The sequence below is a fragment of the Aptenodytes patagonicus genome, chromosome 1, assembly GCF_965638725.1.
Source record: "Aptenodytes patagonicus chromosome 1, bAptPat1.pri.cur, whole genome shotgun sequence".
Classification (NCBI taxonomy): Eukaryota; Metazoa; Chordata; class Aves; order Sphenisciformes; family Spheniscidae; genus Aptenodytes; species Aptenodytes patagonicus.
Window position 1 is genome coordinate 155,282,856 of NC_134949.1, and position 25,129 is coordinate 155,307,984.

Genomic DNA, 25,129 nt, shown 5'->3' on the forward strand with positions numbered 1-25,129 from the left:
CAGTGTCCTAAAATAGAAGGCCCTTTTCATCTGTCAGGCTTGAGTCAGCCACATGGAACACAAATTAGGAGAGACAAATCAACTCACAGGGCATTGGGAAACACAGGCAGAAAGTCAAGTGAAGAGAAACTTCTTCAGATATGAGCTATATTCTCCAAACAGCTTTTTAGTCACTTTCCCAAAAATTTTATTTATTTTACTGCTTCTTCTTAAGTAACTGAAAAAAGTAGGGGTTTAGTTTTTTTTTTTTTTTAAGATAACTTCGATAATGAAACTGAGTGTGGGGATATTTTTTGGAGGCTTCTTTGCAGCTCTGGGGGTTTTGCTTTTTTTGGTGGCATTTGGAACTGATTATTGGCTTCTTGCTACAGAAATAGGAAGGTGTTCAAAAGCACCTGAAGATGCTGGGGTTAGTATGGACATTTTTATTTATAATGAGGATTATATATGTAGGTTTCTTGGATGTGTTTATTTTGTAAGATTTTACTTCTGTATGAACTTTTGAATATACTCATTTTGACCTTCTGGAGACTTACAAGCCTGCTTCAAAACCTCTTGTAACCAGTTGTAATTAGCTCTAAAATGAATTTGTCTTTTGTGGTACTACTTTTGCAATATGACAGTCTTTCAATTGAAGTATAACTGTTTAGATATGTTATAGCTAACCTATATTCAGACAGACTGTGTTTCATTATGATGGTGGTGGTTTTTACTTCAACATCTAATTTCAGTTGAACTTAATTCTTTCAGCCATTTAAAAATTATGTGATAATGGCTTTTTTTTCCCCTCCCCTCCTCTCCCCCCCCCCCCCCCCCCCCCCAGGGAGAGAAGGCCACTTTCCATCATGAAGGTTTCTTCTGGAGGTGCTGGTTTAGTGGAAATGTAGGAGAGGATAATGCCAGCATGTGGAATTTCTGGTATAGTAAGTAACTTTTTCCTTTTACATTATCTACAGTAGTTTGTTCTCAAAATTGTTGTGGTTTTTTTTTCCTGTCTTATGAATCACTGGATTTCATATGGCTTCTTTGGTGATCAGGTTCTTCAGCTACCCTAAAATAAATTCTTGACAAACATTTTTGTAATCTGTACTAAAGGAAACCCGGGGACAAAATCATACGTGTTTAACTATCAACTTATGCTGTGAGTGTTATGGCTGTCCTGTTAACCTGAGTCTATTCTTATCAAGACAGTTTCTTGCCACTTACTGTTAAACAGACTGTTTATTTCTGTACTGTAGGGAAGAAGAGCTTAGTGGTTAGGATGGTCCATGAATTTTTGCTTGGAGAGTTTCTCCAACTAGTTCTACGAGTGGGTTAAGGAAGGCATGGGCAATTCCATGGTGAAAGTGGTGTAGGACACATCATCTCCAGAAGAATCCCTCTACTAAATTCACAGATGACCCTTTGCTTTCTTTCACTACGTGCCAGGATTCTGGAAGATCAGATAGTATTTTACAAGCAAAATCTCCCATGAAGAAGAGGTCAAGCAAAACTTCTTTTCCTGTCTTTGACCCTACCTCTGAGGTACAGACCTCCCTCTCCTTATTGCAAGATTTCCACAATCCTTGTGAAAAGCAGATGCCATCGTACAAATTTAACTTCAGTAACTCATATTTTGCTAAATATGTTGCTTGGTCTTAGGTGGCAAATGTAATATTCACTGTAGTTAATTTCCCCTTGTTATTTATGTGGAGAATTCTGCGGTCAGGAATCTGAAATTTAAATGTGGTTTAAGCTGTAGTCAGCCTTTATCTTTCACAAGGAAGAAGGTGATGTTTTTATAAGCATTTAATATAAAGAGTGAAATAATACTTCGCTGGGGATATTGATTCCATAGACTAAACTCATATTTGTTGAGACAGTAAGCTTTCTGAAGATGCTTGATATTTTTCATTGTTCTTTCACAAGAGAAAAAGTAATTTCCTGGTTGGTGGTTTGTTTTGGGTTGTTTGTTTTTTTTTTTGTGGGACATGCAATAATGAGACAGACATAATTAACTCTCACAAGAGAAAGGTACATATGCATATAAAAGCATACGTATGCATTGCATATAAATTGCAGTGTGCCAGATCCTTGCCTTCAGCAAGGCTGCTTTACTGTTCCCATAGTACAAATCTGTGTTGCCCTTTAAGGAATATCCATGGCTGGATAACAAGGCTGGTATCTCTTACCAAAGCAAAATCCACTGTAAAGCTATTGCCTGGGAAAGGACCTGGAATCTTGACCTACGAAACTCAGTTTGCCCATTTGAAGAACAGGCTTAAAATATTTTATTGTCAAGGCAGTAAAATATTAATCTTTAGCTTTCTTTCACTTTTAGCTAACCAGTCACCTTCTAAGAATTGTACACATGCTTACCTGTCACCATTTCCTCTCATCCGAGATGAACACAATTCAACCTCCTATGACTCTGCAATTAGTAAGTATTTTTTTGGCTGCAAATGGATACAATGCCTGTAGTTTCAAGAAAACAATTTGGATGCTTCAGTATAAAATAACCTTATTGCTCCACACAGTTTAATTAATAGAGTTTTGGTGTTTCATACTTCTCATAATTTTACAACATGCATATTTAAGCCACTGTTTAGCAAAGCACTCGAATGCTTAGCTTTAAGCATGATGGCAGAATGGAAGTAATTTCTAAAAAAAGAGACTTTTCCTTTTTTAGTGCTTTTTTTATCCAACATAAAAAGTATCTTCCTTGGGCTGAATGCATTAAACAAGTACTTCTTCTCATGTATTCCAATAAAAGTGGTTTTTTATTAAATAAATAACGACAAGTGGAAATATATTGCATTTTTACTTTATGAGGAAGGAGGACAGGGGCCTTGATACTGTCTAAGTTTATTCAACTAACTAAGATATACTGCACCGACCGCTGGATGTGCTGACTTCTCTCCATTGATACTATAGGGAGCCGAGGCACTGAAATTACTCTGAACGGTGTGTGCCATACATGAATAACGTAGCTGAAGATTGTAGCAATGGGCAGTTTTGTTTTGTGAACTAAGCTCTTTTAAAATATATATATATATTCTCTATAATAGTTCAAAATACTTACTGTGTTAAACTGAGATACTCTAGTATATATCTGAGATATAAATATATATCTAGTATATATATATCTAGTATATATCTAGTATATAAACTGAGATATATCTAGTATACTAGTATATCTAGTATACTGAGAAACTCTAGTGCAGTAAGAGAGATATGTGTATATATATGGAAGATATACAGTAATTGAAAACCTTATGTTTGAATAATGCCTGGAAAGCTGTTTTTACAACTCCACTTAAAAATATTGGTCACATTTCATCAGATCAAGGGCTTTATGCAAACGTATTTGAAGTAAATCACTTCTGATACCTATTTCATATGACTTTTTAAATAACCCGTTATGTGTGGATGTTGCATGTCTCTGAGCCCGCTGACTCAGTGACTTAAGCGATCCCTTCCCGTCCTGAAGCTGTAAGTATGCCTTTGCTAACTTTGAAGTGTCTTCAGAAGCCAATTTTTATGCTGCAGACATGAAAAAAAAAAAGTTGGACTGATAATGGTTCTGTTAATCTTTAGAAATTATGAACTGTTTGTCCAGGCAGAATTCAGACCTCACCATTCAGAGATCTAATCTGTAACTTTACAGCACATCTAGAACAGTTTATCTTTCCATTTGAAAGTGACAGTCATCAGCCCCTAATAATCTAGACAGAGTTTGTATTCCACCATTCACTCATACATTCACAAAGGATCCTCAAATTATATTGCATGATTACACAGAAGTGGACAAACAAAGAATAAGGAAAGGAGAAGGAATATCATCAAAAGTTTAATTAATTTTAGTTAATGTTTGCCAAAAGAACCACTGCTCAAATATAATTTTCCTATCTATATTTCATATTAGGAGATTAAAAATAGACAGAACTCTGCTATAGATGCTGGCCCAGGTAGACTATATTCAGAGCCATTCCTGCTATATAAATAGATACAGTTGGATTGCTTTTCAGCTCATTAAAACTGAAGAGGGTTTTATTTTATGCCTCCAGTTCATTTTCAGCATCCACGCTGAGTTATTTACTAGAGCAGATATGCTTGTTCAAGAATCTTTCACAACTTTTTATGAAGAAGGTTATGTCATCTCCTCTTCTGTTAGTTCAAAACTTGTTTCTCCTTTAGTCTAGTTTGACAGCCCTGCCCATGACATTTGGCAAACAAGTTTTTAAAACCTCGCTGCAACTGCAGTTGCTAAATTAAGAAATACTAGAAGGTTATCCTCTTCTTGATTCACAGTGGAGGAAATGCTTCTCTGTAAAAGCCAGTGGCAAAAGCCCCTGGTTTGATTTCATGAAGAACAAGATTTCATCAACTATTTGTACATCCAGTTGGCTGCATCTAATCCCTTACATCGACTAAACATAGAACAAAAGGGCACTACCAAAAGATTGAGGTTATTGTCCCTTTTTTTGGTTCTGCTACTGTTTCTTGATACAATATTACCATTTTCATGGCCCATAGCTTTCTCAACATACTCACTTTTGGGGATAAAAAAATGAAATCTCCCACATAGGTTTACGACTGTGTTTTTAATGAGTCCCTCAAGTCCTATTTTAATTAGGAGTGGATAAGAAGAAATATTCTATCATCTGAAAAATACTTAGTTTGCTCTTTCATAGAAAAATAAACAGCTGAATAAAAAGCTTTAAACTTCATTAGAAAAATCAAACATGTATGTACAACACATTTTTCTAAAAATCTCTAACTTTCTGTTAACAGAACTGTTAGTTTCTAAGCAAGCAAAGGCACGTGACTTCTTTTACAGACTGTTTGGCTTAAGAGGCTTTGGGACCTTATCAGAGGAATTTGGATTTAACTGCAGCGCCTAGTGGAAACACAAGCGTGGTTTGTTGGTGGAGTGCCGTGTTACCATCCAGTTAGAAGGGCTCAGGCAAAGATAAGTTTCATGAGGAACATAAAATCTCTGATGATTTTTGAGTGCAGTGACTGGACCAAGTTCTCTGTTGACATAACTCCTTCGGCTTTAGTATCAGTAGGAATTTGCCTCAGAGCTTTTCTGGGCCAGAATTCAAGAGAGGCTCAATCTATCCCCTCTTAGCTTATTTACATCTTTTTGTGTGTTGGTTTTATGGTGTTTGTGTGATAGTTCCCAAAAGACTCAAACACTGAAGACATTCAAGTTCAGTGTTTTAGTACACTTTGCAAAGCTTTAGACCAAAGGCTTGGTTCATCCTGCTGCGCAAACCTAGACTATGAGCCCTCGGTGTCAAGAATTATAGCCTTAGATGGAAATGTAAAGACAGAAGAGCCTCCAGTGATGCTTATATTGGGGATTTGAATGCATGTTTTAATGTCTCAGCTTTCTTTTCATCATTACTGTCAGACGCATGATCAGCTTTGAAGGGTTAGATAGCACTGCTTTGAAATTGCAGCCTTCTGTATCTTTTAATTGCAGTTATAATGGTTTTGTTCATTCACTGGTTTTGTTAAATATCTTGGTGGAGTGGGGAGGACTTCACCTACCTGCAGTGTAAGGTGCGGTCCACAGCTGTGCTAACCATCATTTATGGTTAATGCGCTTAAAGAAATTTGCAGGCCATGTCATTTATCTTAACCTGAAATAGGCATCTAAATGAACTCAGGGGAAGCCTGACTCTAGTGACTTTCTGTGATGGTACAGTGGTTTATAGTGACAGCTATTACAGTGTGCAGCTATTAAGTAGGCTTAGACAGCACCTCATTGTGTTGCCAGCACATTCATTTATATGATGATTCACAAACATATGTGCAACAAACTACAAGCTAGGAATAAAAAAAATGAAATTAGCCCATACAATAAAAGTGCCAGAGTAGTGACCTCTACATTCTAAAATAAACATACATTTGTATAATCATAATCGATTGGTTATCCCATCAGGCTATTTTGAAAACATAAAAGTATAGTACTTAAATAATAATTCATTGCTAGCTAGAGTAATGCATGGTATCATGTCATTAGATTACTTAACACTGACATTCAAGGACTATCACACTTTTATAAAATTCTCTTTTACTACAGGACAATACTAGGCCTGTTTTTGAAAAATGTACAAAGTCCTTACTCGTACAAGTAGTCCTGTTAGCTATAGTGAGATTATTCCTAAGAAAAAGAAGTGCAAGATCTAGCACTTAGTCGTCATTAATTTTATTTTTGATGGTTTTTTTTTTCAACTTGATTTGGAAATAAACAATAGTTCCTTAACTGTTGTAAATCGCCTCAGTGCCTTCTGAAGCTAAATTGGAAGGCATTTAATGGGGCTGTGCTGACACATTAGCTTAATACTCTGATTTGTAGTTGCTAGTACTTTTTTTCCTGACCATTAGTATCTTATTTTGTCCAGTACTGGGCACGTTGTCAGCATTTGAAGTAGTGCCTAATATAACGTAGAATACAGAATGTTTATAGGACTGAAGCAAAATTCTCGTTCAGCAACTATTACACCTAAAATGGTGTGATCAAATTTATTGGCAGGTTTGTTACTAGGTTGAAATTAACCTAAAGTAATCTAGAAAATATCAGCAATGAAATATGAAAATAAAAATTGTACAGTGAAATGTTAGCAGTAGCCTATTTCTAGGGCAAAAAAAATGCTTTTATGTAATACAGTCACATAATTGCCCATGAGAGATTGTAATACAGTACATTTACTAAGGCAGAACTCCCCAGCCACCAAGCAGTGATAAAGCAAGGAGTATTTAAAAAAGCAATGTATTCACACTGTGGATATTGTATTTGTTTTACTGTTAAGGTTATTAAAAAAAAAGATTATTACTACTAAGGGATAGTAAAGGGTACTGAGTGAAACTGAGAAAAGTTTTGCAAGGTTTACTGTGTTGCCAGGTGTATCTCCTGCACTGCTGCTGAGATGTGTGATCTCATTTACAGCTGTTTAACTGCAGAGAAGATACTCCTGATTTAGAGCAGTTCATGCACTTCACCTTTCATTGTATTTTATATTGTGGGTGGCATTTTGATACCTCTTGTCAAAAGCATTTTGATATCTTTTACATTAAATAGAAAGGTAAAAAAGACATATTCTAAAATACAATCCACAGCCAAATCACAGGAAGGGTTCACTTTAGGATGTGAGCTTGTGGGTAAAAATTCAAGGCAACTTTTCCAAGTCATTTTGCCTATCCTTAGTAATGTTTATGCAGCACTGTACTCACACATGGTTCAAAAAGTTTTTCGGCTTTGTAGTGCTTAATATTTCGTGTTTGATATTAAATTCAATATTAAGTGGCTGGGGTCTTTTTTGATGGGCCATAGAAAATGTATGGGCTGATGGCTGAGATTTTAAAACACTTGAAGTCGGCAAGGGCAATGTGTTATGGTTTCATGATGGTAGTCAATGGGTGTCTCATTGTGTCTTTAGCTAACCTGTTCTTGAATAACCCATTACAGAGCTTCTGAGGTGTGCACGGCTACTACACAACAAGCGTGCATTGCAGGTGACACAGCTGTGTAACTTTGTCAAATATATTATTGCTTCTCTTTCATATCATGCACCAGTAACATCTTAAAATACGAATCTGTGGCTTCAGTTTATAATCAATGCTGGGACCTACTATACTAGAAAAGGGGTCTTTTGATAATTTTCAGCCTTTCGCCAAAACTTGGTCCCTTTCTCAAAACCAGATACTTCTTCCAGTTTTCAAATGATGCAGAAGTCTCCAGTGGAATCTAAATTAGGATCTTTAGGGAGAAAAGAAAGTAGCAATGGAAAATTACAGGTCATGCAATTTTGGAGGAATATACTGCAGCTATAATGTTCCCATAGTATACAGGCTGAACGGTGCAGAGCTCAAAGACAAGCATACTGTGTATACTCTTGTTTTCCTCTGAGTCCTATTTTATTTTTAGGCCTGCCCGTCACTGCCAAGCCAAATGTTGTACCCCAACGAAGGGGCAGCTTACCAAGACAAGTTACAGAACCTTCTGTTTAGCACTCTTGCAACACAGAGCAATGGTATCTAAGATTAACATTGCAGATAGGTTTACCTCGGACTCTGTGGTCGTGCTTGTACTTTATTTCTTCTACTGTAGGAAACAGTTGGAATAATGCATGTACTTGAGGTAGCTAACTCAAACATACCTGTGAAGTACCTTGCAGAGGCAAGGGTACTCCTTGTCACGTGGACCAGAACACGGGCTGTCTTATGAACTGCCTCAGTGAGACTTGAAATGGTGCAAACTTCTCTTAACACCTTGTATAGGTACACTGAACCATTATATCTTGAAACAGGCTGCTTGGATCACAGTGTCATCCCTTTTCATGGGATATAAAGAAGCATAATTCAAAGCAGCATCTTCTGTTGTGTTTTATCTGTCATGGTTCACCTCAGTCTCAGAGCAGTGAAGTCTTTGACTTGAAGAGTAAGTTCATTCTTAGGTGGTTTTAATTTCAGCCAGCTCTTTTGTGTTCATCTATAGATGCCAGCTAAGCTAAATGACAGCACTAGGGCTGCATTGTAATTTTGAATAATTAGCCCTGCAGGAACTGATCTTGCCCATCTAGACAGAGAATATGGGAAATATGGTCTGAGCAAAAATGGTCTGAGTATGAAATAAGTGAAGCCTTCTTTGCAGAAAATTGGTTGCTTTTTAACTCCCTTACTAAAGAAAAAGTCTAAATGCTCTTAGGATGTTTCCTCAGACCTGTGCCACAAATGACATTAATGTCTTACTGTCTTGCAGATTAGAGGGGATAGTCTTTCACTTGAAAAGTCGCTGATTTGGGAACATTGCAGACTTTTTACCTGTCAACTCTACTCTATTTTCTAATTGACATTTAATGACGGAGCTAGCTGGCTAAACAAGTATTAGGATCATCAGAAATTATCCACAATTCTCTAGAGTAAATAATTATTTCTAGAGAAATAGAATGGAAGCTTGTTTCAGATGATAGCTAGGTCAAATCAGTATTTCATGTATAATGCATAAAATAGTTATGCTATTGGAGCAGAGAAACAGCTTTTCTCTTGTATAGTTACAGAGAAGTTTAAACAAATTTTCATCAGTTACATTTGTACTCCTTTTGTGTTCAGTTTCCAGAAATATTTGAACAAATCAAGCTTTTCTGGTAAAATTTCACTAAACGCAGACTTCAAAACTTCCTGTATGAAGAGTAGATAATGACACTGTATATTAATTTTGTAATGCTGGAGAAGCTTGTGTCCTCATCCATTCAGAAAATAGAAACACTGCTGTATGACTTAGGTGACTGACCATAACGATATCGAAGAAAGCTTTTTCAAGGTCCATTTTGGCCAATGTGTCCTATTATGTAGCATGACTTTGAAGTACCTTGGGCCATCCATGTAAAAGAGTTGGGTGGTTATAGACTGATTTAGCAGTATTAGGTTTTAAATGGGAAAGTAATGTCCCATGGACTTGGGGACTGCGATGAAGCTTAGCAAAGTAGCCCCATGAGTAAAATAATATGAAATTGCTTCAGAGACCCAAGACTGAAGGACTTGAGAGATTTACCTTTCTAGGTCTCCATTTACTGCCCATTTGCATTAAGTGAATCATTTAACTATATGTTTAACTTTAAACAGGTGCCTAAATCCCGTAAGAGGTAGAGTACTTAAAGCAGAACACATACTTAACTGCTTTGCTGAACCACAGCCTTATTTCTTACCTACTGTTTCCATGGTTTTCTTGTTTATGTGGCAAGACTTGTATTGGATATGAACCAAAACACAATTTTAACCCTTCTGCCAGCTACTTTCAGACACATTCATCCTTCCTATGCCCAAATCTGCTGATCAGTGTGGCGGAAAATTATGTCTCTGACTGTTTGCCTGGATTAAAAAGGATGTTATTTAAAAAGTGTGGCTAATGTGATGTGGTGAACGTGATCTAGCTAACACATTTACAAGGCTGATAGAAGCAAGATGGTGTAACATGGCTAAAGCTGGTCAAGTTAAAAACTATAGATTTTTTGGAACACATTAGTGGGAAGCACAAGCTGATAATGTCTAGTGCACCTTCAGATTTCAGATGAGAGCAAACCTGAATTATTCCAGAATAGCTGGCTCTAACAAGCTGTATGAATTTGAAACTTTCAGGATATGAACCGGTATAATAGTTGCTTGGTTGTGTTTTGCCGTAACAGTAAGTAGGTGCTGTCAAATGATAAGTGGCAGTTTCTTTTGTGACTCACTTTTCCTGACTTGCCAGCTGGCTTATATGCTTTCCCTCAGTTGGGTAGAAATGTTTTTCACTGACTGAATTGTCAGCGCTTCAAGATTTTCAGATCTGACGATGGAGATCTTTGCAACTCATAATTTTACTAATGGGTTGTGTTAATGTACCAATTTTTAAATTCATGGGAGAAATTTATGTCACTCTTGTAGCATTTCTAAAATGATGACTTTGTTAAATGGATGTGCAATTAACCAGCTAAAAAATAATTGTTAGAAAGACTCTTTTGGCCAGAGTATGTCACAAAACTCTCGGCTCATTTATCGCCAGCTGCATCCATTAATTCAGCACTGCTTGGCACTGTCTAACAGAGGCTTCTGAAACATCACAATTTAAATTTAATAAAATACAAAGAGCTTTAGAGCAGGAATAGGCTGGTTTAAAATACTTAACTGTTCTTCAGAAACCCAGGTTACATTTTTTTTTAGTTTCTACCCCCTCCTGCTTTAGATTTCCTTCTATTGAATATGACTATGTGTAAAGAGAATTATCCAGTTGTAAACTGTAGAGAACATACAGATTGCTATTGGTGATATGGTCTGAGCACTAAGAATGCCAAGATGTTACAGCTCTCTGCTTCTCCCAGACAATTTTGGTACAACAATTGTATCCTGTCAGTCCAATCATTTATCCAAAGAATCATTGCTACAGTTTTGGTGTACCATTTTCTAAAGAGCATAAATTTGGTCAAGTTGCTATCTTACAAGTCACTGCTAAATATTAAGCAGACGGATTTCATTCATGGTAATTTACAACCTATTTTCCATGATCATCAGATAAGGACTGGCGTTCAAACCTAATTTGGTCCACATGATATATAACGTATATGCACAATAGAATGAATGTTTCATTTGTTAATAAGGCAAGTGAAAAGAGAAGGGGAAAAGAAAAATCTTTGTTAGCCAAATATGTCACTTGTTTAAATTCTAAAAAGTGTTGTATTCTTTTTTTTCCTTCTTCCCTTTCTCCAGTTTATCGAGGTTTCTGGACAGTTCTTATGCTCCTGGGAGTGCTCACGATTGTGATGGCTAGTTTCTTCATCATCTGTGCAGCTCCTTTTGCCAGCCACATTCTGTACAAAGCAGGAGGAGGCTTTTTCATCATTGCTGGTGGGTGTACTGTTTGCTCAGTTAATTAAAGAATAGAAAGGATGAGGTATTTCTTCCATTTTCCTTGACCAAAAATTATATTAATCATGGTTAAAAGAAAGAAAAAGCATATGCTTCTATCCTTTGGCTTGTGGAGTGCCTGCCTTGGAGACAATTCTTTCCACAGTTATTTAGTCATGAAGCTATTCTAAAAGCTACTTTTAGATTAAGATAAAAAAATCCAGGGCAAATCATGGAATTACACTGCAATTTCAATCTACTTTTTTAGCAAGAAAAAGAATGCATACTTAGGGATGCTGCCTTATAGGATTCTCAAGGGCTTTAGCTAAGGAGAGGGTTTTTTTTTAACCAGTGACACAAAAGATGATTACGGTGGGCTCTAAAGAAGTTGGAAGACACAGCACATTCACATGACCCATCTCTCCAATATAGGAGAAATGTTTTGGATGTGATTGGATTACACAAAATAGTTGTCACACATGAGTAAGTGGGAGCTCTAAACCTGTGTGAATGAAAATAACAAATAACTGAATTCCCTCCATCCTCATAACCCCCACGTACTATGGAGGATGCACCCTCCAGAATTCAGCTGATATGGGCAGCTCTCCGAGATGCTGTTCTGTTAACCTTGAAAAGTCTGGGAAGATGCCCCACAGATGTGTAAGATACAGTTGTGTAGGATGTAAATGATAGTATGTGCTCAATCACTGTTCTCCTTTGTATAAAGCCTGGTGAGAGGCAGTCCTGTGAGAGCAGGATTGTCTTACGGGGTAGAGCCACTCGTGTCAGGACCACAAGGTCTGGGCTCTCTTTCTGCTTCTGTTACTGACCTGCTGACCTTCCTTACCCACTTCACCTCGCAGCTCTGCATACGCAGCTAGCGATCATTATTCCCTTTTAAAGGCCCCTCAGTGAAGTGTGGGAAGTATTTTATAATATTTTTGCTGAAAAAACTCCTGCATACTTGCATTTGATCCCTTGAGAATTACTCCTCCACTCTTTTAAAAGACATACAAAAAATATTCATAGTCTGATGGAAATCCTAAGATATTTCAATGCGTTTTGTCACTAATTTGAAGGGTAAGAGCCCATGTGAGTCCTGCTCTTTTCATGCATTTGTAATCTGTAAAAAACCTCATTTGTCACTAGAAAGTAGCAGAGGCTGTTGGAGAGGAAAGAGGGCACTTGGAAGGCACCGGGAACTGATGGGCAGAGGTCCAAAGTGACGTGTGTGTTCTCCACTCTGGGTCAGTTCATCTGCCCTCATTTAGGCAGGGGAAAGTTAGATCCCCAAGTCTGTGCTAGTCTCCCTTGGCTTCCCTAGGAGGCCTGCAGTAGGCAATAACATTCATTGGCAGTCAAAACGGTAGGTGTGTAAGAAGTTCCCTCAGCTGGGGATTCATTTCATCTTGAAAGAGGGGTCTAACATGGGTCAGATGAATGCGTTATGGAGGAACCCTACACCTCTTTTTCCTTTACTGAGGGAATATAGGGAGACTGGTTTTTTAGGTGTATGAAGTTAAGTGAGCTTTATTACCCCTGTGTGTGACCTTGGGCTTGTCTCTTTGCCCCTCTCACCCTTTGTCCCTATAGAGCAGATGTTCTTCAAGGGAAATCCTGGCTTTTTGCTCTCTATATATGTAGTATCTTTCAACTTCAGGACTGTTCTCAATCAGGGCTTCAGAGAAGAGCTGTGTTATTTTTATTATTACCATTGTTGTTGAAAAGCAAAGATATTTAGCAAAATCCTGCTATGATTTGCCAAAAGGTAGTGGTGGCAGCAGAGTATAGGACTCTGGAGCCATTCCGCTTGCACAAGACATTTTGGCTTGGGTGAGGGGACACAGTTCCTGACCAAGGCCTTCTGCATCTACTCCCAGTCACACCAGTAGGGCAGGGCTGCTTGGGGAAGGTACTTACTGTAAATATCCTTACCCTATCCAACACTTCAGATCACCCACAAAAACATTAAAAAAAGATTTGTTGCTCTCAGCTTTTCTCACAAGTCGGTATATTCCCGTAGCCAAGGTAAGGGTTTAATTATATCATGAATTAAAATCATGCTTGAGGGAGTGACCATACTGACATAAGAAGAGCTTATAAATACTTTGCATTGTCAGTAGTTAAAGCTATGTTCTGTGGGATGTCTTGGACAGCAACTTGGTTTCCTGTGGTGTCAGTAGATCAATGGCTCATTGTGTTAAATGGGGAGTAGGAGGGATTCTCAGACCCGAAGGTATGAAAGCATGAAATTGCTCTCTCTCTTCCTTTCCCAATAGGAATTCCTCACAATAGTTAATATCTTAAATCTGGGATAACTTGGGGGCAGAGCAAGATAAGGTAGAACCTGATGCAGAAGAGGATTGTTTTATTCTGCCTCTAGAAGTCAGGCTGGTGTGCTCTATTGTGTTCCCTGCTGCCCTCACTCCTTCCTCTATCCATCTCCTTCAGGACTAGAAAGCCTGTTCGTTTACGCCTCCCAAAGGAAAACAGGGCATGGAAGGGGAGAGTGATGAGAAGTGGTGCATGTGTACCGCTCATACCCATGTGATCAGGATGCAGCCAGGGTGTGCATCTATTTAAACACAGACCTAATGGGAAAAACGAAAAGATGTAACATGACTTAGATCATAGGTGAAGTTAGAGTTCTTGTAAGATAGAAACCAGTCTATTGATTTGAAGAAAAAAAAGGAATTATATACATTGTTTTGAAAGGGTCTGGATGCTGTCTTACCACAAAGTTCAAGTAGCTGTTAGACTGGAGAGAATAGTAAGCTTCTGAGAAAGAAGTTAGACAAGGTAGTTGTTCTGTGGAAGTTTGGAAGAAGATGGGAAGATCAGTCATTTTCCTACGTACATATATTGTTAAAGAAAAATATTAGATGAAGCAATTTTAATACCTGCTATTGGACTGAAGTATCTGTAACCTTTTGCAACCTTAACTGACAAATTATGTAGCAGATAAAAGCTCTGCCTCAACTGAAGAGAACAGCTTGTAGAATGGTCTGCTGTGCCACCTTAGGGTTCAGAAAGCAGCTGAAGAAGTTATTGGGAATGGGATTCATGCCAACTATTTAGCCATCCAAAAGCTAAGTGTTTTGTATGAACTAACTGCTTAAACTTCTAGTAAGAAACACACTCTCAGAGGGACAATTCACCTTATCTGTGCTAAGGCAGATAGACTTGCCTTCTGGAGGGACCTATGGAAGGACCCTATGTCCTGAGTGATATAGAGTAAGTTTAGGTTGGAAAGGATCTCTTGTGACAATCAAGTCTGACCTCCCTTTCGAAGCAGGGCTGGCTTCAAAGTTAGATCAGGCAGCTCAGAGCCTTATCTAGTCAAGTTTTAAAAATCACCAAGAATTGAAATTGCACAGCATGTTTGGGCACTTGTCCCAGTTTGACCAACTTTATTGTGAAAAATGTTTTTTTTTAACTTATATCCACCTGAAATTGTCCTTGCTGCAGCTTGTGACCACTGCGTCTCATTCTTCTAGAGTGCATGTCTCTGAAGAGTCTATCCCTATCTTCTCTGTAACTCCATTTAGAACGATGAAGACTGTTTTCTTCTCCAGCCTAAAACTCCCCAGCTCGCTCAGCCTCTACTTGTCCTCCATCCCCCTAACCATCTTGGTGGTCATCACCTCAGTTTATCGGTATCTCTCTTTCACCAGGGGGCCTCAAACTGCATACAGTATTCCAGATACGATGTCACAAGTGCTGAGTAAAGGGAAATAATATTATTTTCAAACCTGCTGTGTTCTTGCTGATGCAGCTCTGCAGGAGGTTAACTTTCATTTCTGCCAGACCTGCTTGAATTCTTGCACACTGAAAGGGACCATTCTTGTGCTTTAAGGAAGTTGCCTGTGAGGAACAAACAGTTCTTCTGAGCCTTTTTGCCCTTCAAGGCATCCTTTGTCCTTCAGGGCAGCCTTTGCCCTTCAGGGCAGCCTCCCTTGGGATCCTGCCTACCATTTCCCTGAACAGTCTGAAGTCTGTTCTCCTGAAGTTCTGGGTCTTTAATCTCCTACTCACCTTCCATGTTCCTCCTAGGATACTAAACTTTGCCATTTCATGGCCATTATAACCATAGCTAACACCATCTATCATATTCCTGACCAGTTTTTCCTTATTTGTGAGTAGCAGGTCCAGCAAAGCACTTCCATTAGTTGGTCTGTTCCACACCTGTTTCAAAAAGTGATCCTTGATGCAGTCCAGCTACCTATCTCCTGGATTGCTTGCTCTCTGCAATGTTGCCCTTCTAGAAGATGTTGGGGTGGCTGAGTCCCTTGTGAGAACCAGAAATCATAACTATTTTTCCAGTCCACTTCCTCTTCTTGATTGGATGGCCTGTAGCAGATGCCCACCATGGACCTTTGTCCACCTTGTTGATCTTAACCCATAAGCTACTGTTACTTAGAAGATCTCTGTCCGTTCAAGATATTTCTTTGTGCAGACTGCAGCCATCCCACCCCATCTTAACTGCCTGTCCTTAAAGAGTCTGTATCCATCCAGCAAAGCATTCCAATCAAGCAATTTGTCTCACCATGTCTGCAGCGGCATCATCCATCATCCAGTGCCTGCATGAACTTGAATTCCTCCTGTGTTATTCCAACACTGAGTTCATTTATGTACATGCATTTGAGATGGGCTTTCAGTTGTGCTGCTTTCTCAGTGGAAGTGTACGAGCCTCCCTCATTGCTTTGTCCCATGCATATGCTCTCCATTCCCTTCCCCCTGCTTATCTGGAGGCTTTGATGTCCATCTGCCAATGGTCCTTGCTTGCATCTCTTCTCACAAGGTTACTGAGCTTGTTGCTCTTTCCCCACCTTGTCTGATGGATCTCGCCTCTCCTCAGCAGTCCTTGTATCTCAGAGAGGGTCCCGTGGTAACAGAAGCCAAAGCCCTGCTTGTGACACTAGCTACAAAGCTAGGAGCTGATGCACAGTGTATGCCAGCTTTTGTACAGTTTTTATCCTTTGGGCAGCAGGTTTGAGACCATCATCACCTGGGCCCCCATGCCCTTACCTCTCATCCTCAGAGCCCTGTAATAATCCACTCAAGGTCTCTCTGCCAGCATCACTGGTGCCTGTGTGGATGAACTGCAAAGGGTCTCCAAGGGCCAAAGGAGCCTCAGAAGCCCCCCCGCAGTGTCGCATATCTGGGACACAGAATAGCAGCAAACCTACCCACAGAGCAATTCTGATGTCTGGTCTGTGGCAGAGTCACACACCTGCCCTTTCTTTATCCTGATCTTTAAGAAAGGCCACCCACTTCTCTTATCGAGTGGTGCAGCTGAACTATCACAAATGGAGTGTCACACACAATTATTAGTATTGGTGGCAGCTTATTGACTAGCAGCTTTCCCTATTAAGCTTTGTAACCACACCAACTACCTGAGGCTGCAGGTGAAACTACAGATGCTACACCTGTGGGGAAAAAGTGCGTATCAGTTCAACGATACCACAGTAACTGACTTGAGCACTGTCTTTGCAGCCTCACCTCCGTGTCTAGAATATCAGAGGATGGACCAAGAGCAGCTACAGTAGTACGAACTGTAAGAAGCCTTATAGTTGCTTCAAAGGTCATAGGAAAAGAAGGGAAAGCTGCCATAAAATAATCACTTAGAGCAGCCTTCAATAAAATCCATAATTACCTTGGGCCTGTTCCTGCCTGGGTGGTGGTGAAAACGGTCCTCTTGTACTGATGTCAAGCAAGCAAACCCCCAGGATGTGCACAGAGCATTACAGAATCACACCCTGGTGAAGAACCAAGACTTGAAGTACAAGTATGACGACTGCTTCCTGCCAAAAGAGTGAAAAAAGCTGGTATTTTAATTGTAGCTCCTAGATGAGGACAAAAATCTGTCTTCAGAGCTATGTGCCAACTCCCGTAACTCTTAAGTGGGATCCTCTGCACGCACTTTAGAGTGGAATGTCAACCATAGTTTTTAAATAAAGGTCACAAGAGGCCAAGGTAGGTGGTAGAATCTGTAATAAGGACAAGGACAGAAGAATGCAATTGAAAAAAAAAAATATACACACACATACAAGTTTTCCTCAAGTGAGATGAAGAGTTCTAAACTTCTAGGCACAAGTAAAAAGCTCATATCATTCTTTCCAGCACCTGTTGTCTTCATGTCTGCATAGTAAAAGATTCATGCCATAAACAGCCATTCACCATTGACAAGTGAAAGGCATTTCTACGTGGGAAGAATAAGTACTAAAGGCCAGCAAACTGCTTCTCGAATTCATGGACGTTTCTAAAGGTTCTGTATTCTTTCTCGTCTGCAATATGCACAAGTATTTGTTAGAAAGAAATTCAAAAGAATAAATGCAAAAGACAGAAAAGAGTGACCTCAGAGAAGTCCGCGTCTTATCACACTGCACAGAGCTGTGTATCAAACGTGTGCTCTTAAAAAAAAAAAGCAAAATGGAAAAAAAGAAAGAAAAAGGAGGGGGAGGGAAATATTTATTTGTCTTAATCTCTCTCAGACATATTTCATGTTCTAGGAATAATTTCCCCCATCATTCCTAATTCATGCAACTGCTGTTTTATTTTATATTCACTAAAAGGCAAGGGCAAATGGACACCCACACACTATGCAAAAGGTCTAAATGCCGAAAATGTAGAAATACATCATAGCACGCATTGTTCCTAAAAATATTTGCTTCATGAAATTGTGGAGGTTTTTTTTCAATCTCAGTAATTTTGCCTTCGAGCTTGGCTATGAGAGTTCATGACATTCACCACAGATAGTCAGTGCAAGACTGCAGGAACAGACTTCCCAGAATATATATATATTCATTTTAGTATATTCTCCTCCATAATGAGCAGGCATTCCTATTACACTTGTAATGGATGCTTTCTCAACTCTTACCGGCATGACTAACATTCTAAAGGAAAGAGACAAGCTAGTGAGACAAACCTGTGGATACAGAAGTAGGATGGAATAGCAGTAGTGTAGTTATATAAATAGAGGAATTCTCCCCATTGTCTTCCACAAGCAGCATAAAATTTATCTAAGAAAATACTTTCCAGCAGTTAAAGAGAGTAATTCTGACCTCTCTTCAGTTTTACATGGGCTCTGCCAATGGTTCTGAGTTACTAGTATTCCAGTGACTGTACTAGATTCTTCAGAATCAAATCAAAATCTTGTGATTGGGGGCGATGTAAAGAAATAGGCTAATTTTAAACTTTTCGCAATATATGGTTTTTCTTCAAAAATACCGTATTCCCTACATATAAATTGAGGCAGTGAGATTTTGCAGTAGTGGGAGCTAGTTTAAAACACTTAAGCGGACCAAGATAGACAACTGCTCAGTAAGATTTTGTATTGCCTTCAGTCCAATGCCTTTCCTTTTGTTTAAGTACCCTCCAGTGTATGGTACTTCACCGACTGGTATAAATAACCAAAGCAGAATGTTGCAGAAATAGTGTAGATGTACGCACAAAGTAGGATGGAGAGGCAGAAGACTTGTATTTATTAGCAGCTCTGCTGTGGTATGTGTTACGTGTTAAGCAAATCTGCCTTGGCTTTGAGGAGCAAAACTCCTTTGAAAGCCAGAGTCGAGAGCAAAGCTTGGATACTTAGAACCTCTGAATGTCAGATTAATTGTTCCTGTGCCTCATTTTTCCTTCTACAAAATGGAGATAAACCCAGCTTTTGATCTATATTTTTGTAAACACCACATAAAGTGCTGACTGTTGTTTGACGTGACTATTACAGTTCATAATGCATAGACCAAATTGATACCTTGTGGCCTGTAAAAAATACTTCACACATTATGTGTATCTGAATTTTACATGCTTCTCAGTCCGCTGAACAAGTTGTTTGTACTCTGTTCTTAATACTGCTTTTTCTTCAAACCTTTCTTGAACCGTTAACATCCCCCCATTTTGTTAAAGTAAGACAATGCAAACAGACATGAAATCATATAATCTGAAAAGAAACAGTTTTCTTTTGGAATCTAACAACCAGATAAATATTTAAGTGCTAGCAACCATTTATTAAGCTCATAACTTGCCTTTGAATCGGGTATTTTGATGCAATCAGTGTGGATGCCAGGAGGAAAACCCCTTTAAGTCAGACTTGCACATGTGCTTAAATTTAAGCACAACCTGACATGCTTAATGCATAGGAAGGAACTACTGCCTCTGGCCCTAAACATCAAACATTTTAAGTAGATGCATTAGTGATAATAGAAGTACAAGATCTGCTTCCCTGCTCTCACCGCTGCTTCTAATGTACGCTTAACATCTTAGGAAACAAGACCAAATGGACAAAACAGAGGGTCTACCTGTCAAGAAATGCTTCTGGTTTCCTTTTTCTCTGTTACTATTTGTAACATACAGGAGCCTCAGTAAATTCCTGTGAAAGTGCTTAACTCCCATGAAATCATAACTCTGTGAAAATTAGACAAAAGGAGCACTAATGAATGAAATGCTGCTGGGGCAACAGGACATGGTCAGTTTTTACTTAGCCTGATTCTACTGTTCAAGACATTTCTTGAACACGCTAAGCAACATAGCTACTAATTAGCCTCCATTAGCAGATAGTGAGAACCCTTAAATACTCCTCTAGTGCCTTAATTGACTAAGAGGGTTTACATATTCTCCCTTTCTTTTTCTTTCATAGAATCATAGAATCATTAAGGTTGGAAGAGACCTCTAAGATCATCAAGTCCAACCGTCAACCCAACACCACCATGCCCACTAAACCATGTCCCTAAGCGACATGGTTCTTTCTTTTAAAGAAGGACATTTATCTCTGCTTGACATACATTTCTTCAGCAAATTTCCATACCCAACAATTTGCCACAGACAAGTATTAGCAGCTTGCTGTGAAATCACCAGATGGATTTCAGCTGCCCTGAAGTTGTTTTACCACTGGCAGCACTGGCTTGCTATTTTGCACCTACATGGAGCTGGCTTTAGTTTAATCACCTAGAAGGTGTTGCTTCAGACTGCCTGAAGAGCAAGGGGTGCCCATTTCGAGATTAAAGCACCTCTGAATGAGATATGTTTTAATGGTAGATGCTTCTGACTAACTGGGCTATGTAGCTTTGTGTCGGCCTAGGGTGCCGGAGGTGAAAAGCGTTCCAGATGTGCAAGGCCTGGTTACACTTACCTGCTGCTACAGTAAGGGAATATACATCACTACTTTCTGTAATTATTATTGGTTTAGACTAAGTTTGCCCTGATGTAGAGAATAAATAGAAGACTACAAACATTTGAAAATGCACAGGCACAGCCACCTTGAAGAGGTAAATTCCAATGTTCATATGAATTGTGCCATATTATCAATGTATCTTTCCAAATCTTTGGGCTATGATTTTTTTTTTTGGTTGAAGTTTTGAAACCTTGAAGAAACTCCATGTCTCTAATAACTCCCTTCATGAATTTGGCCCTGAATCTTTTTACTTTTTACATCAAATGTTACTACCTCTGTTTGGTTCTAATTTTCCTGTGTTGCTACATTATCTATTATCATTAGATGTTCTGTTATAGGAATCTTCTGCTCAATTTGACTTATATTTGGAGAGTCTGCAATTTAATTTCTCATTCACCTAAGGTGATCCTTCTCTCTGATTGTTTCACCAGTTGCATGTTCAATACAATCACAGTACTAAATTCCATCAAAATTGAGCTTTACTTAGGTAAAATATTTTCAAAATTGAATTTATGCCTTTTAGAGTTGAGTGTTGGTTTTTTTTAAACTTTGTTAGTAATTTGAGCCCTAGCAAAAAATGTAATCCTGGAAGTATATTTCATAGTCAGGAAATGTGTCTGCCTCCTTTATTTAGTTTTTCTCCTTTCTTTCAGCCTCATAAAAATTGCAGATCCTTTGGGATTTTCAGTCACGTTTTGATTATGCCTCAGGTTAAATACTTCAGCTCATTGTTTGGTGGGCTTCAAAAGGTAGTATTCACAAACATTGAGTTGTGAGCTCTCATCTGTCAGATGTTCAGGGTGTCCAGAATGTAAAAGTATTACATTTTGACAATAAAGCACCAGTAAGAGTGTCACCAGATCACCGATTTAAACTGCTGCAGCTAACCTGTCTGATTTTGCCTGAAGCAAACAAGGGAGTGATGACAAGAATTGCTCCCTGGTAAGTGGGTAGGAAGGGCAGGGAAAGGAGGTGGTGAGGCAGCATCTCAGGGTGGGGATGGGGAAAGGTAACCATGAAAGGTTACCAGGAGCAGTGCGTCTGGAAGCAAATGCCTGTCCACGGGTACTTGCAAAGTGCATTTGTGGGTTTTACCACAAGTGCCACATTTGTTCAAGGTTGCACTGCAAGTATTTAGGAGGATGGGGAAGAGACCACAAATACCTTTGACTTACACTCTGCTGCTCCACAGCCTGTAGACTGAAGTTTGGCAGTAAGTGTTCCCAGGAGTATGCGCTGGCTTGTGGTTTTAATGAGGCACCTAAACATCCTGGGATAAAAACATGATGGGGTGGTGTCCCCCAAATATTTTAATGTTGGAATAGATAGTCCTGCTGCTGTAACTGTGCTGTGACAGCTGGAGCTCAAGGAGCAAGTGAGTACAGGCTGGAGCATGCAAAAAATTCAGTCTTGTGCGCCCAGTTTTCCAGCAGATCTGCTAGAGCATCTGTGCTGCAGGCTTGCATTTCTCAAGTGTCCACATTCCTCTAAAGTGAAATGAAATATTAGGCATGCAACTGATACTTTGGAAAGCACTTTCTTCTTATATCTCCTTCTGGTGCCTAGTAACAAAGAGATTACCAAAGTTTGTAAGGACATGTGCTCCTATTACTATCATGTGTAAACAATCCAAAGGCCTTTCAGAGGAGTGGTTGGGAAAAGGCTGTGAATTATGTAGTGGATTAATTCCAGGAAACTGTTGTATCCAATCTGAGGTTAACACTAATAGCCTGCTTCATAGCTATTATTTAATTATTCTTGGGTTTTGTTCCTATAACAGGAACTTATTTTCTAATGTGGAGGATTTTGGATGAAATACATCTGAATTTGTCTGCAAAATATTTGAGTAGAATACTCTGAAGGTAGTATGTCCCAAACAAAGCCCTTTTCATAAGAAAAAAAAAAGCAAAATGTAGAGAGGTGAAGACGATAGAACGATTTGTCACCCCTTTCCCCTTTTCGTATCTCATCCAAAACACTGTGATAGAAACAATGTCAGAGTTTGGGAAGCAAAAGTAGGTCTTTTTTTCCAGGTTGTCCTGTCCTGTCCCCTCCCCTTCCCCTTCCCTCGGCTCCTGAATTCAAAACGGTAAATACCTGCCTGAATTTTGTCCCTAAACACACCTGTGTTTCGGTCTGCCCACCAAAACCAGATATATGCTTTCTCATGGGAGTATGCCTTTCAGTGCAAATCAGAAGCAAGATGGGGATAGTGCTTGTTAGAGGAAGCCAAAGGCAAAAAAATATCCAGCGGTGCCTGACGGTGCCTTGCAGACGAGGCCTCAAGCATTGATGGGTTTCTAGGTATTAGAGTAAACGCACTCAGCATTTGTCTCACACTCTGTTGTTAAAACCTGGTGTTTCTTTTCCAGGTGTCTTGTTTTCGCTGGTAGTCGTGATGTATGTCATCTGGGTCCAGGCGGTGGCTGATCTGGAAAACTACACAACCATGAAAAAAATGGATTGCCCAGACTTTGCTGTTTATGTACGCTATGGCTGGTCTTTTATGCTGGCTCCCATAGGAGTATTTTTTGCTTTATTAGCAGGAATGCTGTTCTTGTTGGTAGGGCGTGCCATTTATTTACACTCAGACTAGTCATACACTGCTGAAGGGAATACAGGAATCCTAGTGAAACTTCATGACAATTGTAAACCGGAACACAATTTTATACATTATTACCATTATGGCGATCCTAAGTATGCAGGCAGACTTCTGGAAGTTCTTTTGTTACTTGTTTCAGGGTAAAGGACACAAAACTCAATACAGGAAGAAACCACCTTTACTCCCAACTAGTTGTTTTTAATTCTTTAGAAAGTACCCATGTGGTTCTCCATATTAAACTATTAGCAGCATTTTTGCAGTTTTGCAAACAGAGGAAGGCAAAAATTTTCTGCAACCAAAAGCCCAACACTAAATGGGCCAAATCAACATTTTATACATTTGTCTTTTAACATTTACTTTGTGCTTCTGCTTGTGGAGAATGGTACAAGGTGGAGGAGAAAACAAACATTCAAACACAGTAATTCAATCTGCCTCCTCTCCTGTTTTCCACTACTTGCCTTAGCTTTATTCAAGCAAACATGTCTGCACTTTATAAAAATAGAGCGCAGTTGTTCATGCAGCATCCATGGGAAGAGGACAAGAGGGAAGACAATTGTCGTGAACAGCAACCTGGTGCTAGTCTGTACATGTAAAAGCTTAACTGCTTCCGTTGCACGTTTCTCTTTTCTGTATGCATTTGAAAGCTGTATACTCTGTATTCTGAAATCCATGTTTGTTGCATGATTCTATAAGCCAATATGGCATAGTTAAATCACTAGCTGAAGTTATGCCAAAATGGTACTTTGAATTATAGCATTAATATTTTAATCAAGTTTTAAAGCTTTTATTTTTGAATGGAATAATTGGCTCCTCCAACAAACATTTTCCTGGTTGTGTAAAATGACTTTTTTATTAAAAAAGGTTTATTATGAAGATAATATTTAGGACATGAAAATGTATGTTTTATGTAGCCTTCATTTTCCCAAATATTAAAAGTCGGCATTACAGACCAAATCCAACTTGCCTACTAGTCATCCCAGGGAAAGCAATGAGACTAGCTAAGACAGCAGGGGAGATGGATTTGGTTCTGTATTGTAGGAGTGGCTGGTTCTCTGTGTATGCGTGTGTGCATATGTTTGGAAGATGGGTGAGGATGGGACTGTATGCATGGTATGGAAAAGATGGGGTGGAGTTTTAACAATGGGAAGACTTTGTCTGGCGTTGGGCCCAAGCTGAAATGAAATCCATCTGAGAGTGCGTTGGTTTCCACTTTGTAACTCAATGCAGAATAGTTTGGGACTGATGGGGAAAAATAAAGACTGCATGTTGGTTTCTTCTTGTTCATAATGCTTAATTCCACAGCTGTTACGAATACTGAAAGCATCACTAAAAGGCAGAATGGAGTGCCCACCTAGAAGATGTGGTGGGCCAGATTGGATGTTGCTTCCATTTCAGGAGCTTTTGTGATTGGAAGCTTTCCAGCCTTCCCCGCTACTTATTTATTTTTCCATCATGAAGATTAGCTTTATACATTATAGAACAGGAAGACAACAAGGGCGGGGGGTGTGGGAGCTGGGACTATGAGGTTTGGAATAATTACCAAATCACAAAAATATTTTTATTGGCAGCTAACATGGTGTTTTTAATTACTGTGTCAGAGAGTATGATGGGTGAATTTTAACCAAATATTCATAAGCATATATATGAACTCCATATAAATGATAGCCATCCGGAGAACATTAGGGTTACACCATAATGACCTTGGTTAGTCAGGAAATGCTGAAATTAATCCTGCCCCTTGTGCATATGGTATTATATTCCTGCCCTTAATTACACAATCACATACTGTTTCTCAAATAATACAATCTGTTGGTATTTACCCCCTTTACAGTCTAAGATACTCACTGGTAATTGTGGAGGTAAATTCAATAATCAAGAGTTATTTGACTAGGTACCCCTCCCAAACCACGTCTGCTTCTCTGCAGGGGAGAGTCCTTCTCCAAGAGCTTAGAGGGGGCAATCCGCTTGAGCCACTTTCTTGC

The 25,129-nt window shown here is 39.1% G+C and overlaps 1 protein-coding gene across 1 annotated transcript; it reads left to right on the forward strand.

The window, feature by feature from the left end:
- Positions 1-26: 26 nt before the first annotated feature.
- Positions 27-24,420, forward strand: TMEM182 (transmembrane protein 182). Its single transcript, XM_076359905.1, has 5 exons — positions 27-409; positions 824-923; positions 2,321-2,419; positions 11,236-11,373; positions 22,918-24,420. The coding sequence occupies exons 1-5, from the start codon at positions 269-271 to the stop codon at positions 23,139-23,141; spliced, it is 702 nt and encodes a 233-aa protein (XP_076216020.1). The 5' UTR covers positions 27-268; the 3' UTR covers positions 23,142-24,420.
- Positions 24,421-25,129: the final 709 nt, after the last annotated feature.